The following is a 17,772-nucleotide window of genomic DNA, read 5'->3' on the forward strand; positions in this document are numbered from 1 at the left end:
GTTTCCTTATCCATTAATCCATTGATGGAAACTTAGGTTGCTTCCATACCTTGGCTATTGTAAATAATGCTGCAATGAACATGGGGGTGCATATTATTTTTGAGTTAATGTTTTCATTTTCTTTGGAAATACCCACAAGTGGAATTACTGGATCATGTGATAATTCTAATTGTTTGAGGAACCCCCATACTGTTTGCCATAGTGGCTGCATCAACTGACATTCCTACAAACAGTGCACAAGGGTTCCCTTTTAAAACTCCACATCCTCGCCAACACTTGCTATTTCTTGCCTTTTCATGACAGCCATTCCAACAGGTGTGAGGTGGTATCTCGTGGTTTTGACACGTTTCCCTGACTTTGAGCACCTTTTCATGTACCTCTTGGCCATCTGTATGTCTTCTTTGGAAAAATGTCTATTCAGATCCTCTGCCCTTCCTGCTCTATTTCTGTCCTCAGCACACATCCCTAACATACTATATACCAATATTTTACTTATTTGTATCAATTTCCCCCAGCCAGAGGTAAGCTCTACTAGGCAAGCAATTTTGTCTAACTTGTTTACTGCTGTTTCTTTAGTATTTAGAACAGTGCCATGCACAAAGAGTGCACTCAAAACATATTTATTGAATGACAGAGTTTCTCAGTATAGTTTACACTATTCCAATCAAAGGAAAGAATGGGTATAAAAACAGGAGGAGAGCTACACCTAAAGAAAATTCTGACAAATAAGAGCTATAATTATAGCTTGCATTTACTATGTCTTCTCCAATCATTTATTCATAATTATCTAATGGCATTCGTGATGAATACCTGGGTTCAACAAAAAAGGAGTGAATACGCTAAGCAAAGTTCATTTATTTTTCACGACGTTCTTCTTTTGATTTTGAGTCTTTACTCTCCTGGAGTCCTAACAGAATTGCTTCAGCCTCTAGGATAGTTGTATCTGTTGTGGCTCCCAAGAACCTAGATGTAAGTTCAAGATCTAATAGTCGCAGCCGGACTCTGGTTCCTTTCTGGTATTTCCTAAATAGTAAGAAAAAAAAATTCCATTAATTCTGAATATCACTAAATGAACAACTACTTTAAAGTAAAACCCAAATTCTAATTTTGTGTTGGCTCAAGATAACAGAATTAACACTAGTATATGAGAAATAGTTGTTTTTGACAGAAAAGTAATTTAGTTGTATCATAATTTTCATCTTAAAGCTGCCTTTAAAGATTTTATAACCTAAATAAAAATGTATTCCAAACTGAAATTCAAACAAGTTGGTTCTTGAAACTGACATTTATTTTAATGTCAGTTATTTTTAAAGTCAAAAAGTATCAAGGGGAAAAAATGTTTTCAGAAACATTTTGGCTTCTAAAATTAAAATCTTCTTTTAAAGTAAAAGAAATTTTACAAAAACAAAATGGAAAACAGTCTAAGGGCAAAGTACTTAGTACTGGGGATTGATTGAACTGTAACTAAAGTATAATGCTGGCCATAACATGCATGACGGCTCAATTTGGTCAAAAAAATTATTCAAGTATTTCATAATACGAAATGAAAACTGATACTCATTTGTCTTTCTTCCTTGACCAATTATTTTAAGAGTTTAACATCAACATTATGAAAAGGTACAGGAGAGTGAAAATATGGCTACTGAATGAAAACCACAAATCTTTAAAAATCTAAAAATATATACCTAGAGTACTCTAAGTCTTAAAATTAAAATTAAAACAATTTTATATAAACAGAAAATGAAGAAACAGAGTTCTCCAAAAAAGTCACTGGAAAATGATTTTAGTAGACCATATAATGAACAATGTTTGATTAGGTATTCTGGAGGAACTTATAAGTGGTCCATCAAGTAAACATTTAGGCTATTTGGCTTTTTTTTTTTTAAGCCATTTTTCTTTGTGGTTACAGAAGGAAATGTCCTTTTGTAAAATTTGGAAAATCAAGATGTCAGTCACATTTAGTCAGTCACATATAGTCCTTCTATATGTATGTTTATGTATATATGTACATGGGTATGTGTATCTGACGGCATAGACCTTACTTTCTGTCTCTGTTTAAAAAAATTAAAGAGATATCCTAGAATATTAAGGCATAGCTTTATATTCTTAGAAAACAGCAGTTATAGAACACATTCCATATGAATTAACCACTGGGAAAACAAGCTAGTTCACAGACAAGGTAAAGCTGACCACTATTTTCTGCATTACTTGGAGCTGTAACCTGTGTTCTAATGGAGTCTTTCATTTGTCCTTACAGCACTACTCCAGTGATTCATTTAATCAATCAGCTTTGATTCACGTCGACCACCTTCCTCCCCGCCACCCCCCACACAACATCCAATTAGTTATCAAGTTTTGTTCATTTTTTAACACAGATATTTCTTGAGCTTAGCCCTTCAGATCTCATCATCCTTAGCTAAAGCTTGAGGTAGGACCTGGTCTTCCCGGAGCCCACCTTCCTAGTCTACTTCTCACGATGGTTCCGTATCTGCTCTGCTTATGTGGAAATGGCCTAACGTCCATTCCCACACACTTCTACTGCTCTGCACCTTTGCTTCTGTTGTAGCACTGCTTGGCCTTTCCTTCTAAATAAATCCTATTGATTCCTAAGTATCCAGGTAGAATGCATCAAATGCAGCTCCTGAGAGCCTCCACATTCCCCTTATCAGAATGCAGATTCTGTCATTGGAATTGCCAAGGAAGACAGAGGTTTTGCAGTCACAGACTTGGATGCAAATCTGAGTCCTGCTACTTACGAGTTGGGTAACCTTGGGTAACTTGCTTTCTCTGAACCACAATTCCCTCATTTATATAACAGACTTCGACCACTTGGCAGGTTTGCTGGGATGGTTAAATGGGATAATATTATATATTGAAAACGCACAGCCCAGTAAGTGCAAATGTCAGTGCCCTTCACTCACCTGTATTGGTTAACTGTGTAAATCTCCGATTTCTCATTAGATCGAATACTCCCCAAGATCTGGCACTGTATTTATCTCTGTATCCTTCCAGTGCCAATGCAGCAGGTCCTCAAATGTTCGTCAATAAATTAACAAGACGTTTGCTGGCAAAAGCCACCACACCGACTACCTAGGCTTTCCATTCTCTTGGCCTTAGCAGCTGTGTGGCCTGGCTCATTTACTTAACCTCTCTGAAGTTTGCCTGGCACAGTGCCTGGTGCACAGTAGTTAATAAAGTTAGTTCTCTTCTCCTTCCATTATTCATATCTGGCCTATAAACAACCATGATGAAGGGCAACAGTGACTTTTTATGAAAAGGGTTGAACATTCACACACACTTGGGACACAATTTCTGGGCACGGTCTCACTGAAGGGGAAGCTCTCAGTGTAGATGGTTCTGTGTCATAAAATGCTAGCAATCTCCTGTTAAAAAATAAAATCAAATACCACGAGTGCACAGTATGCTTGGTAGTTTATGGAAAGGAAAACTTTTTTTAGGTGTAGTAGCCTTTAATAATATGAAAGTTTTGTCTTCATCTCTAAAAATTATGCAAATTCTAGAAGTTATCCAGTGAGTTGGTAAAGGAGATGAAAAATGGAACTGCAGGACTTTACATGTGCTAAATGAATGAAGAATCACCCACATGTATATACCTTGCACCAAACAAAAAAAACCTCTAGAAGATTCTCTGACTTCTGCTACCTGGAAGTAGCTGTTTCTACTTTTATGGTACTTAATTTTCACTGTGCATTATTTCTATGTGTTTCTTCCCTAGCAGACTACAGGTTCGTTATGGGCAGGGCTTTAATCACATCTGCCTCTCTTACAGTACTGAGATGTATACATTTCATTTAATGTAGCCTTTTGAACAGTGGTTTTTCACTTTCCAGTACATCAGAAGCACCTGGGGTGCTTATTAAAAATGCAAATGAGGGAAGCAACCCCAGAGAGTGAGCTGGCAAATCTAGGGTGGAACTTGGGAATTTCCCTTTTTAACAAGCTCCCCAGGTGATTTGGATGCAGTCTTCTCTGATCAGCATTTGAGAAAAATCTGGCCTAGAATTACCTTTATTGTATACAAGACAGAGCATCCTACACAAATACAAAGGGCCAGTAAAATGAGGACCTCTGACAGGACTTTGTGGCCACCATTAACAGCCTTTGAGGGTAACAGATGTTTCCTATAAGTGATGAAAAAGCCAACAGACTTTAGGGTAATTTAAACAGATCAAAAAAAAAAAAAAAGGTCAGGGAATGACAATATATAATGGAGAAAGGCACCTAAGAACAGTCCCTTGAACAAAGCCTACTGACAGCGGGGGTGGGGCTGCCTCTCCCAGACACAGACTGTCCTTTCTGGGAGTCCCGGGACATGGAAAGGTTAGCATAGTCCTCACTCAACAGGAATAGGAGCCATACAATTAATGTGGAGTTTATCCACGCTTTAACTTTTCTTTTTTTTTTTTAACATCTTTATTGGGGTATAATTGCCTTACAATGGTGTGTTAGTTTCTGCTTTATAACAAAGTGAATCAGTTATACATATACATATGTTCCCATATCTCTTCCCTCTTGCGTCTCCCTCCCTCCCACCCTCCCTATCCCACCCCTCCAGGTGGTCACAAAGCACCAAGCTGATCTCCCTGTGCTACGCGGCTGCTTCCCACTAGCTATCTACCTTACGTTTGTTAGTGTATATATGTCCATGCCTCTCTCTCGCCCTCGCGCTTTAACTTTGAAACACTTTATTAAAGGGAAGTAAAGAAATAACTAATGTATTTCTGAGAACTCCATTTCTGCCAATGAAATGTGAGGTGAACCTTCAGTATTGTAGTCTTTGACAATCACTTAATACTACTTAGTCTTCCCATTTGGGTTTCCACTGTTCCACATAACAAGATTTAAAATGAAAATGCCAGTAAACTCTTTCCCCAGCTTGTTCATGCAGTTCTTAAATGGTCTGTTTATTCAAAGATTTGGGCCTAAGTATAAATATCCAGAAGAGGCAATGTGGTGGTCAAGACTCTAGACTCTGGAGCCAGATGGCCAGATGTGTGCCCAGCTCTATCCATAAATCTGCAACTCTGAGCTGTTACTTCATCTCTCTGTTTCAGCTTCCTCATTTGTAAAATGGGAATAATTACGCCTTCTAGGTTCCTATGAGCATGAAAAGAGTTAATACCTGCCAAGCCCTTATAAATACTCAATAAATGTTAGCTACCATCATCAGTCACCACCACCACCACCACCACCATCACCATCAAAACAAACCCAGTGACACCTGATGCTCCAGCCTTGGTGTGATGGGGAGTACAAGAGCGGTCCCAGATATAATTCCAAGTGATAATTAAACCAATGAAGGATTTCTGTAGAAGGTATGTTTTGGGGGTGAGTTTTCTTTCAATAATTTGCTTTGATTCAAATCTTATTTCAATGGTATAAGCATTCCTCTCTCAAAATGTATTATATAATGTATATAACATGCAATATATATAAATATATTATAAATGTCCTACAAGAAAGAAAACAATTTCTCTTGAAATGAATGCTGAATTTCCTTTGAAGATGTGAGGCAAAATAGCACTGAACAAAAGCAAGTAAAATTCGGAGAACTGCACATTTAACAGTCCACACTTCCCAGCATTAACCACAATATAACTGAAAACAAGAAAGTAGAATATATTGTCAGTCACAGTGACTTATCTATTCTAGTATTCTTTATGACAGTGGTTCAAGGAACACTGAGGATTGAGGGGCAGGTAGAGCTGTCTAATTTTACCTGTCTCCTATCACTCTTCCTTAATTCTTGACAGAGTTAAGCTGTCAATGAATCTATTTTTAGCACATACTATTTCTTGGAAGGGGAAGATGATCATCTCAATAGGTTCATTATTTTTTCTTCCAAGAAGCATTTTTTAGCTTCCTTTAAAATTTACCATTTCGTGCTGGAGAGGGTGTGGAGAAAAGGGAACCCTCTTGCACCGTTGGTGGGAATGTAAATTGATACAGCCTCTATGGAGAGCAGTATGGAGGTTCCTTAAAAAACTAAAAATAGAACTACCATATAACCCAGCAATCCCACTACTGGCCTATACCCTGAGAAAATCATAATTCAAAAAGAGTCATGTATCACAATATTCATTGCAGCACTATTTACAATAGCCAGGACATGGAAGCAACCTAAATGCCCATGGACAGACGAATGGATAAAGATGTGGTACATATATACAATGGAATATTACTCAGCCATAAAAAGGAATGAAATTGGGTCATTTGTAGAGACATGGATACATCTAGAGACTGTCATACAGAGTGAAGTAAGTCAGAAAGAGAAAAACAAATATTGTATATTAACGCATGTATGTGGAACCTAGAAAAATGGTACAGATGAACCGGTTTACAGGGCAGAAGTTGAGACACAGATGTAGAGAACAAACGTATGGACACCAATGGGGGAAAGCCGCAGGTGGGGGCTGGTGGTGCTGTGATGAATTGGGGGATTGGGATTGACATGTATACACTGATGTGTATAAAACTGATGACTAATAAGAACCTGCTGTATCAAATAAATAAAATAAAATTCAAAAATTAAGGGAAAAAATTTACCATTTCAATAGTAGACTTAACTTCTAACCTAATCAACCATCCCCTTTCTTTATATACCAGACACTATCTCCTCTATGTCTTATTTCTATAATGAGGTTTTATTATTTTAAAATTTTAATTAGTTTTTCTTCATTCCTTTGATTACATCAATGGACTCTTCCTTCTAAAAATGCACAAATACCCATAATTTTGCTACAATTTAAGAGGTTCACAGGTTACCTGAAGGTCATCTACGGACCTATAAGATTACAAAGTTTTGTGCTAGATTTTAAGTCTGTTAATGTTTCTTGAAGTGAAAGAAATGGGTTCTCATTCCATCTACACAACAACATTGCCTTGTGATAATTATGTCTGTTATTTAATTCCCAATGTGTTTCTTAATGAAACCTAGGACTTCAATGAACAAGCTCACTGGGCCACTGCTCCCAGCCACACAGTTGGTGGATGGGATGGAGACATTCTGTAATGCGCAGAACTCTTCCATACAACAGAGTTGTCCTGCATCTGTGCCAGACATTGATGTGGGTGAAAAACCTGCTTATAATTATCTAAGCCTAAAACTCTGTCTGCTAAATACAAAGAGTTGTGTTTTTAAAAATAAGAGTTTAGGGCTTCCCTGGTGGCGCAGTGGTTAGGAACTCGCCCGCCAATGCAGGGGACACGGGTTTGAACCCTGGTCCGGGAGGATCCCACATGCTGTGCAGCAACTAAGCCTGCAAGCCACAACTACTGAGCCTGCGTGCCTAGAGCCCGTGCTCCACAACAGGAAAGGCCACTGCAATGAGAAGCCTGTGCACCGCAACAAAGACCCAAAAATAAATAATAAATTAATTAAAAAAATAAAGGTTTAAGTATACACCAAATTTCCAAGAATGTGATTACTGTGTAAATTAATGGAAGACTGACTTTGTCCACAATGTTAGCAAGAGTTGCTCACTATTTCAGAAAATCACACTGCCATAACAACACCACCATTTCATTTTTGTGTCTTGCTACATGGGCTAAATGTACCTTCTTTACAGCTTAAACTTTGGCTTATTGTTTGCATTGGGAGGAGATCCATCTCCTCTACACCTGCTATCTAAAAGTATATGATTTATCTTCTCACCTTTCAATGAAATGCATTGATAAAAACTTAACTAAAATATCAATAATACCAAAACACTGCTGCCCAACATAACTTTCTGTAATGACAGAAACATTCCATATAAGGTGCTCATTGAGCACTTGAAATATGACTAATGTGAGTGAGGAACCAAATTTTAAAATTTTATTTAATTTGAATCAAATTTAAATAGCCATTCAGTGCAGTTGTAGACAATTTCAAATTGACAATAAAAATAGTAAACGTATTTGTCCTACAATATATAACGCTGGAAGAAAGGCTAGTTTTACAGGAAAAATAGAACTCTGAAATAATTTGTTATAATAAATAGCTATTACTAATTAGATTCCAGCAATAATAAACCATCAGATCCATGTTTGCCATTCCTAACTCCTCTAATGTTTCTTTCCTTTCTGTTATTTTTTGTATTTTTCCTCAAATCTGTGTGACACTGTACTAGACACATAGCAACTGAACTGTCTTTTAGATATTTAGAGGTTAAAACAAAATTCTCTGTGAAGACAGCTTCTTCCATATTACAGACAGAAAATTAAGGTACATGGAAGTCACTTGCCAACACCACAAAGCTGTATAAGAGGATTCACAGACTTTTTTTCTCCTCTTCCTTTTCTCAAGTTCTCAGTTACCTCTGACTTCTTGCAAGAACTGTAAACTTAATCCCTTTAGGAGTGATAAGAAGTTACCACTTCATATGGTCTCATAATGTCTTCCCTTTGAAATAAAATGTAAACCATGTTGCTGCCACCCAACTCATTGTTTTAACTGTTCCCCACTAGAAAAATAGTTACTTTCAGTGGTAACAAATAATAAATTATCAGAAAAAGTCTCCATGGCTTAATGCAAGGTTGTCTATTTTTTATACCTTTTTTAATTAGAAAAAAAAACTTTGGATATTAGTTTTTCAGAAACGCTGTATTTCATATTATAAAACATTGAATACTGTTGTCTTGAAAGCAAATAGGATGTCTCCAGTGAGCATGTTCAAAATGAAAATAGCCTGTGTTTTCACTGCTTGGTGTGTTTCTTTAACTTCAAGTGCTTGCCTCCGACTGATCTTTGTGAACTCCAGCCTAAATGGACTCAATGCCAGCCTTCACCATCACTGCTCTCTTCCACTGCGCATTTTCGCAGACCATATGCTGCAGTAAATGAGCCTGCATGTCTGAGCTGTTTAGGAAAAGGGCAATTAAATCTGGTTTTGCATTTCTGTATTAAGGACATGGTTTAAAGACTTTCCTTTGGAGAGGTTTTTGACATTCTTTCCACAGACATTCTTTAACATCTGTCAGTGCATGCTGGTGACGGTTCTCGTAGACTTAAAATAGAGACAGTCTCTCTGACTAGTTCTTTGATATACATATATTAAATAATACAAAGCCGACAAATACAAGGCTTGGATTGAACTCAGTATCCAAAGAGAATCTTGTAAGGAGTTCTGACTTTGCTAGTCAATTTAGCTGTCTTGCTGTAATCTTAGTTCTCAGAGGTTTTAAAAATAGTTCTCTTGAAATCATTAACCATCTATGTTTTCATCCCAGTAAGTTAAAATAGTTTAGAACTTTTTCTGATTTTCTTACAATTTGATAAAGTTTTAAGACTTTAGAAGTAAAATTTTGTTTTCCGAAGACAGAAAGCTACAATGTTTCTAATGGTTCAATTACCACCTATTTGTCTTTTCTAATTCATACAAATGTTCACAGTAATGCTGATCTCTGTGTGAAGCCCATACTTTGTCCGTGTGTGTGTGCGTGCGTGTGTGTGTGAGGGAGAGCATTTGCATGTGAGCATGAGGGAATATATGTACTTTGTTCTTCTTTAAATGAACTGTCTGGGCATCAATTTCCTCAGTTTTGAAAAGCACAATGTTAGAAGAGACCTAAGGTCTTTTGCAGTTCTATGATTTTATTCTACTTTTATACAATTTTAAGTGTTTGAAAACAGATATAGTATAGAGAGCTATTAAGTGAAAAACTGATTAAATATACATACAAAATGCAAAATTTTAAGACTTTTTATTAAATATATAAAATATTATTATAGTCTTAAATATTCAATTAACAAATGAACTTTTATATGCAGACTCTGTGGTGTATCTCAGATTTGTCTCCTTTTTCAAAGTACCATCACTGTGTTTCCTTGACAGTGTTTCTAGTCTATTGCTTCTTTCTGTTCAATCTGTAAGATGCCTGTCAAGACTGACTCACCACATACGATCTATTCTGTCTTATCAAGCACAGCATCCATGGTTAACAAAATAAAGGTAGAGAGCGCTCATAAAGTTCTGTAGCTCTCCAATAATTCAACTCATTAAAATTTAAAATGTTCATAATACTAAAATGCATTTCCTCAAATTGCTATCATCATGGATAAGAATTTTAATCTTTTTCTGCAACTCTACTATAAACGTATGATTTTGTTTTCCCCTTAAACCAAATTCTTTTTAACCTTGCCCTGCCCGTTAAGTATTTCGTTAAATAAATATAAATAAATAAAAAATATAAATAAAAAAATAATAAAAATAAATAAATAAAAAAGAATATACACACATTTATATTTAGAGGGGTCAAAAACTCCAAAGGAAACATAAGGAATAAATGCCTTCAGGCACCTGAGATACGCTGATGACTAACATTACATCAAAGTTGGAGCCAGAATTACAGCATCTAAGCAAAGGATACATTTTGTGGTATACAAGTTTTGTTTTATGAGAAAAGAAAATATACACATTTATTGCCAGAGATAAGTTTTGTCAGTGTAGAACAGAGGAAGGAATATGGGCTTTAAAAAGTTATAGATGGGTGGAGTCAAGATGACAGACTAGGAGGACGCAGAATTCGCGTCTCCGCACAACTAGGGCACCTACCAGGCACCAGTGGGGGACCACGGACACCTAAGGGGACGGGAGGAACCCCTAGCGACTGGGTAGGATGTGGGGAGTTGCGGGGGGAGTGGGAGGGAGGAGAAGTGTAGGCTGGACGGGACTGGTGCCCTGAGGGGCGGCTGGGGGAGGAGAAGGGAGCCCACGCCCAAAGGGGGAAACTGGGGGACCACTGGGAGGGTAGAGGATCAAAAGGGAGCATGGCCAGGCTTCCCCCACTCACTTCGGCCCCCAGGAGCCTGCTGAGATCCCCGGCCTGACCCTCTGCCCACCGAGGCCCACTCCAGCTGCGCGGATCCTGAGGGAGTGTGAAGGAGGGAAGGGGGAACAAAAGTAAAGGTCTGACCTACCGACCGGCACCCCTGAAGGGTGGTTGGAGGAAGGGAGTTCCTACACCCAGCGGGACCCACCCACGGTTAGGGATCCAGCAGCAACGGGGGAGACCATGGGGGGAGACAGTAGGCGGGGGGCAGGGAGGAACAGAAGGAAACACGGCCAGAGCTTTCCCTGTCCACTTAGGCACCAGGGAGCCTGTTGGGCTCCAAGGCCTAATCCTCTGCCCTCAGAGCCTCCCTCCTGCCATGCAGAGCCCAAGCCCCACCCCTACACCCCAACCCAGGGCCCTACCTCTACACTCAGAGACACCCTCTGAGACACCCTCCAACGGCTCTGGGCCTAAACCCCACCCACACACCCTCACCCAGGGCCTTCCCTCCAAACTCCGGAACTCCACACTATGGAGGCCCCCCTTTGGAAGTGCTGCCTCTTCCCTTCCGCATAGGTCTTAAGCAGAGGCCCCGCCCCACGCTCAAACATCAACCCCACCCCTGCCTAAGAGCCAACCCCACCTAAACTCTGCTGCCCAGAGCCAAGGGCCTTTTTTTTTTTTCTTTCCTGTTGTGGTTTTGTTTACCTTGTTGCAGTTGTTTCAATTATATTTTAATTTTTCCCAATATATTTTTTATCTTTCTAATTTTATTTTATTTTTTATTCTTTGTTATTGTACTGCTCCTTTTTTCTTTTTTTTTTGCCACACCACATGGCATGTGGGAACTTGGTTCCCAGGCCAGAGGTTGGGCCCGAGCTCGTGTGGTGGGACACCAAGTCCAAACCACTGGACTATCAGAGAACCTCAGACCCCAGGGAATATTCATCAGAATGAGGCCTCCCGGCCGTCCTCATCTCACCACCAAGACCCGACTCTATCCAACTGCCTGAAAACTCCACTGCTGGATGCCTCAGGCCAAACAACCACTAAGACAGGAATACAGCCCCACCCATCAAAAAAAAAAAAAAAAAAAAGCGACAAAAAAATATGTTACAGACGAACAGCAAGGTAAAAACCTACAAGACCAAATAAATGAAGACGAAATAGGCAACCTATGTGAAAAAGAATTCAGAGTAATGATAATAAAGATGATCCAAAATCTTGGAAACAGAATGGAGAAAATACAAGAAACGTTTAACAAGGATCTAGAAGAACTAAAGAGCAAACAAACAGTGATGAACAACACAGTAACTGAAATTAAAAATACTCAGGAAGGAATCAATAGCAGAATAACTGAGGCAGAAGAATGGATAAGTGAGCTGGAAGATAAAATGGTGGAAATAACTGCTGGAGAGCAAAATAAAGAAAAAAGAATGAAAAGAATTGAGGACAGTCTCAGAGACCTCTGGGACAACATTAAATGCACCAATATTCGAATTATAGGGGTCCCAGAAGAAGAAGAGAAAAAGAAAGGGTTTGAGAAAATATTTGAAGCGATTATAGTTGAAGAATTCCCTAACATGGAAAGGAAAGAGTCGATCAAGTCCAGGAAGTGCAGAGAGTCCCTTACAGGATAAACCCAAAGAGAAACACACCAAGGCACATATTAATTAAGCTATCAAAAATTAAATACAAAGAAAAAATATTAAAAGCAGCAAGGGAAAAGCAACAAATTACCTACAAGGGAACCCCCATAAGGTTAACAGCTGATCTTTCAGCAGAAACTCTGTAAGCCAGAAGGGAGTGGCAGGACATGTTTAAAGTGATGAAAGGGAAAAACCTACAACCAATATTCTCTACCCAGCAAGGATTTCATTCAGATTCGATGGAGAAATCAAAAGCTTTACAGGCAGCAAAAACTACGAGAATTCAGCACCCGCCGAAACCAGCTTTACAACAAATGCTAAAGGAACTTCTCTAAGCGGGAAACACAAGAGAAGGAAAACACCTACAAAAACCAAACCAAATCAATTAAGAAAATGGTAATAGGAACGTACATGTCAATAATTACCTTGAATGTAAATGGATTAACTGTTTCAACCAAAAGACACAGACTGGCTGAATGGATAAAAAAATAAGACCCTTATATACGCTGTCTACAAGAAACCCACTTCAGGCCTAGGGACACATACAGGCTGAAAGTGAGGGGATGGAAAAAGATATTCCATGCAAATGGAAATCATAAGAAAGCTGGAGTAGCAATACTCATATCAGATAAAATAGGCTTTAAAATAAAGACTGTTACAAGACATAAGGAAGGACACTGCATAATGATCAGGGATCAATCCAAGAAGAAGACATAACAATTATAAATATTTATGCACCCAACATAGGAGCACCTCAATACATAAGGCAAATGCTAACAGCCATAAAAGGAGAAATTGACAGTAACAATAATAGTGGGGGACTGGAACATCCCACTTACACCAATAGACAGATCATCCAGTTAGAAAATAAATAAGGAAAAAGAAGCTTTAAATGACAGAACAGACCAGAGAGACTTAATTGATATTTTTAGGACATTCCACCCAAAAGCTCAAGAAAACACTTTCTTCTCAAGTGCACATGGAACGTTCTCCAGAATAGGTGACATCTTGTGTCACAAATCAAGGCTTGGAAAATTTAAGAAAACTGAAATCGTATCAAGCATCTTTTCCAACAACAATGCTATGAGATTAGAAATCAATTACAGGAAAAAAACAGTAAAATACACAAATAAATGGAGGCTAAACAGTGCATTGCTGAATAACCAAGAGTTCACTGAAGAAATCAAAGAAGAAATTAAAAAATACCTAGAAACAAATGACAATGAAAACCAGACAATCCAAAATCTATGGGACGCAGCAAAAGCAGTTCTAAAAGGGAAGTTCATAGAAATTCAAGCTCACCTCAAGAAACAAGAAAAACTTCAAATAAACAATCTAAACTTACACCTAAAGCAACTAGAAAAAGAAGAACAAAGAAAACCCAAAGTTAGTACAAGGAAAGAAATCATAAAGATCAGAGCAGAGATAAATGAAATAGAAACGAAGAAAACAGGAGCAAAGATCAATAAAACTAAAAGTTGGTTCTTTGAGAAGATAAACAAAATTGATAAACCTTTAGCCAGACTCATCAATAAAAAAAGGAAGAGGACTCAAATCAGTAAAATTAGAAATGAAAAAGGAAAGATTACAACTGACACTGCAGAAATACAAAAGATCATAAAGGACTACTACAAGCAACTGTATGCCAATAAAATAGTCAACCTGGAAGAAATGGACAAATTCTTGGAAAAGTACAATCTTCCAAGACTGAACCAGGAAGAATTAGAAAATATAAACAAATCAATCACAGGTAATGAAATCGAAACTGTAATTAAAAATATTCCAACAAACAAAAGTCCAGGACCAGATGGTTTCACAGGCGAATTCTTTCAAACGTTTAGAGAAGAGTTAACATCTATCCTTCTGAAACTCTTCCAAAAAACTGTGGAGGGAGGAACACTCCCAAATTTATTCTACGAGGCCACCATCAGCCTGATACCAAAACCAGACAAAGATAACACAAAAAAAGAAAATTACAGACCAATATCACTGATGAAAAGAGATGCAAAAATCCTCAACAAAATATTAGCAAACAGAATCCAACAACATACTAAAAGGATCATACACCATGATCAAGTGGGATTTATCCCAGGGATGCAAGTATTCTTCAATAAATGCAAAACAATGTGATACACCATATTAGCAAATTAAAGAATAAAAACCATATGATCATCTCAATAGATGCAGAAAAAGCTTTTGACAAAATTAAACACCCATTTATGATAAAGCTCTACAGAAAGTGAGCATAGAGGGAACCTACCTCAACATAATAAAAGCCATATACGACAAACCCAAGCCAACATCATTCTCAATGGTGAAAAACTGAAAGCATTTCCTCTAAGATGAGGAAAAAGACAAGGATGTCCACTCTCACCACTATTATTCAACATAGTATTGGAAGTCCTAGCCACAGCAATTAAAGAAGAAAAAGAAATAAAAGGAATACAAATTGGAAAGGAAGAAGTAAAACTGTCACCTTTTGCCAGTGACACGATACTGTACATAGAAAATCTTAAAAGATGCCACCAGAAAACTACTACAACTAATCAATGAATTTAGTAAGGTTGCAGGATACAAACAAAATTAATGCACAGAAATCTCTTGCACTCCTATATACTAACAACGAAAGATCAGAAAGAGAAATTAAGGAAACAATTCCATTTACCATTGCAATAAAAAGAATGAAATACCTAGGAATAAACCTACCTAAGGAGGCAAAAGACCTGTATTCAGGGCTTCCCTGGTGGCGCAGTGGTTGAGAGTCCGCCTGCCGATGCAGGGGACATGGGTTCGTGCCCCAGTCCGTGAAGGTCCCACATGCCACGGAGCAGCTAGGCCTGTGAGCCATGGCCGCTGAGCCTGCACGTCCAGAGCCTGTGCTCCGCAACAGAAGAGGCCACAACAGGGAGAGGCCCGCGTATCGCAAAAAAAAAAAAAAAAAAAAGGCCCCAAATAGCCAAAGCAATCTTAAGAAAGAAAAACGGAGCTGGAGGAATCAGGCTCCCAGACTTCAGACTATACTACAAAGCTACCGTAATCAAGACAGTATGGTACTGGCACAAAAACAGCAATATAGATCAATGGTACAGGATAGAAAGCCCAGATATAAACCCACACACATATGGTCACCTTATCTCTGACAAAGGAGGCAAGAATATACAATGGAGGAAAGGCAGCCTCTTCAAGAAGTAGTGCTGGGAAAAGTGGACAGCTAAATGTAAAAGAATGAAATTAGAACACTAATTTATAATTAGTGCCACACACAAAAATAAACTCAAAATGGATTAAAGACCTAAATGTGACACTGGACACTATAAAACTCTTAGAGGAAAACATAGGCAGAACAGTCTTTGACATAAATCACAGCAAGATCCTTTTTGACCCACCTCCTAGAGTAAGGGAAATGAAAACAAAAATAAACAAATGAGACCTAATGAAACTTAAGAGCTTTTGCACAGCAAAGGAAACTATAAAGAAGATGAAAAGACAACCCTCAAAACGGGAGAAAATATTTGCAAACAAAGCAACTGACAAAGGATTAATCTCCAAAATATACAAGCAGCTCATGCAGCTCCGTATCAAAAAAACAAACAACCCAATCCTAAAATGGGCAGAAGACCTAAATAGACATTTCTCCAAAGAAGATATACAGATTGCCAACAAACACATGAAAGGATGCTCAATGTCAGTAATCATTAGAGAAATGCAAATCAAAACTACAATGAATTATCACTTCTCACCGGTCAGAATGGCCATCATCAAAATATCTACAAACAATAAATGCTGGAGAGCATGTGGAGAAAAGGGAACCCTCTTGCACTGTTGGTGGGAATGTAAATTGACACAGCCAGTATGGAGAACAGTATGGAGGTTCCTTAAAAAACGAAAAACAGAACTACGATACAACCCAGCAATCCCACTATTGGGCATATACCCTGAGAAAACCATAATTTAAAAAGAGTCATGTACCACAATGTTCATTGCAGCACTATTTACAATAGCCAGGACATGAAAGCAACCTAAGTGTCCATCAACATATGAATTGATGAAGAAGATGTGGCACATATATACAATGGAATATTACTCAGCCATAAAAAGGAATGAAATTGAGTTATCTGTAGTGAAGTGGATGGACCTAGAATCTGTCATACAGAGTGAAGTAAGTCAGAAAGAGAAAAACAAATACCGTATGCTAACGCATATATATGGAATCTAAAAAAGCGGTACTGATGAACCTAGTGGCAGAGGAGGAATAAAGATGCAGACTTAGAGAATGGACTTGAAGGCACATGGGGGAAAGGGAAGCTGGGATGAAGTGAGAGAGTAGCACTGACATATATACACTACAAATGTAAAATAGATAGCTAGTGGGAAGCAGCTGCATAGCACAAGGAGATCAACTCGATGCTCTGTGATGACCTAGAGGCATGAGATAGGGAGGGTGGGAGGGAGGCTCAAGAGGGGAGGGGATTGGGGATATGTGTATACATATAGCTGATTCTCTTTATTGTATAGAGGAAACTAATGCAGCACTGTGGAGCATTTATACTCCAATAAAGATGTGAATTAAAAAAAGTTATAGAAAGGTCTAGATTTGACTGTGACTGAGTACAAGAAACTTACCTCGTATGGACTGTTTACTTATCTGTAAAGCGATACATAACACCTGGCAAGGCTGCTTTGATGCCTAACACATTATAAGGTATGGAGAGTGCCTGTCACATATATACGAACTCAATAAATAGTAGCTATTATGAAATTCACTACGTTGATACTTATATAAAGTATAATAGATAACTGAAAGGATAGTAACTTCAAATATAATTTTATTGAAGATAACTAGAATACTGTTCAAATGGATAAGTCTGACAGCAACCTTCAATATATATAAAAGAAAGAAAAGGAAAACGAAACTCATTGAAGGCGTTCTTTAAGTCTGAATTTGGGGCTGAGGGAGGAGGGTAATAAAATCCAGGGGTTATTTTATAAGGACAGACTTGGTGAGTCTGCAGGGAGTCAGAGCTGAGAGGCAAAACACAATCAATTGCCTATGGAAGTGTTTTACAGTGTTTTCTTTTTAAGAAAAATACTGATGCCTGGAGTCCAACCCAGACCTACTCCCTCAAAATCAATAGGGTAGAGCTGGAGATTCATGCATATTTGGGGAAAAACTCCTCAAATGGGTCTTGTTCAAAAAGTATTGGTTAAAGTGTTCATAAGTTACATTCTCTGAGTCTCTGTCTCAATCAAACTCGAAATGAATGGTTCACGGCAGTTTGGGGGCCAAGCTGAGTCTTGCTCAATTCAAGCTTTAATTTCCCTAACACGTGCATGCAGTACAGACGTT

At 38.2% G+C, this 17,772-nt stretch overlaps 1 protein-coding gene across 1 annotated transcript in view; it reads right to left on the reverse strand.

Annotated features, from left to right (window-relative positions):
• Positions 1–602: 602 nt before the first annotated feature.
• MRPS28 (mitochondrial ribosomal protein S28) overlaps positions 603–17,772 on the reverse strand; it is a 100,801-nt gene continuing 83,631 nt past the window's right edge. Inside the window, exon 3 of the mRNA XM_032610011.1 lies at positions 603–1,023. Within this exon, the coding sequence (XP_032465902.1) occupies positions 855–1,023 (169 nt within the window). The 3' untranslated portion in view covers positions 603–854. The remainder of the gene's footprint in view (positions 1,024–17,772) is intronic.

This window comes from Phocoena sinus, chromosome 17, assembly GCF_008692025.1.
Source record: "Phocoena sinus isolate mPhoSin1 chromosome 17, mPhoSin1.pri, whole genome shotgun sequence".
NCBI lineage: Eukaryota > Metazoa > Chordata > Mammalia > Artiodactyla > Phocoenidae > Phocoena > Phocoena sinus.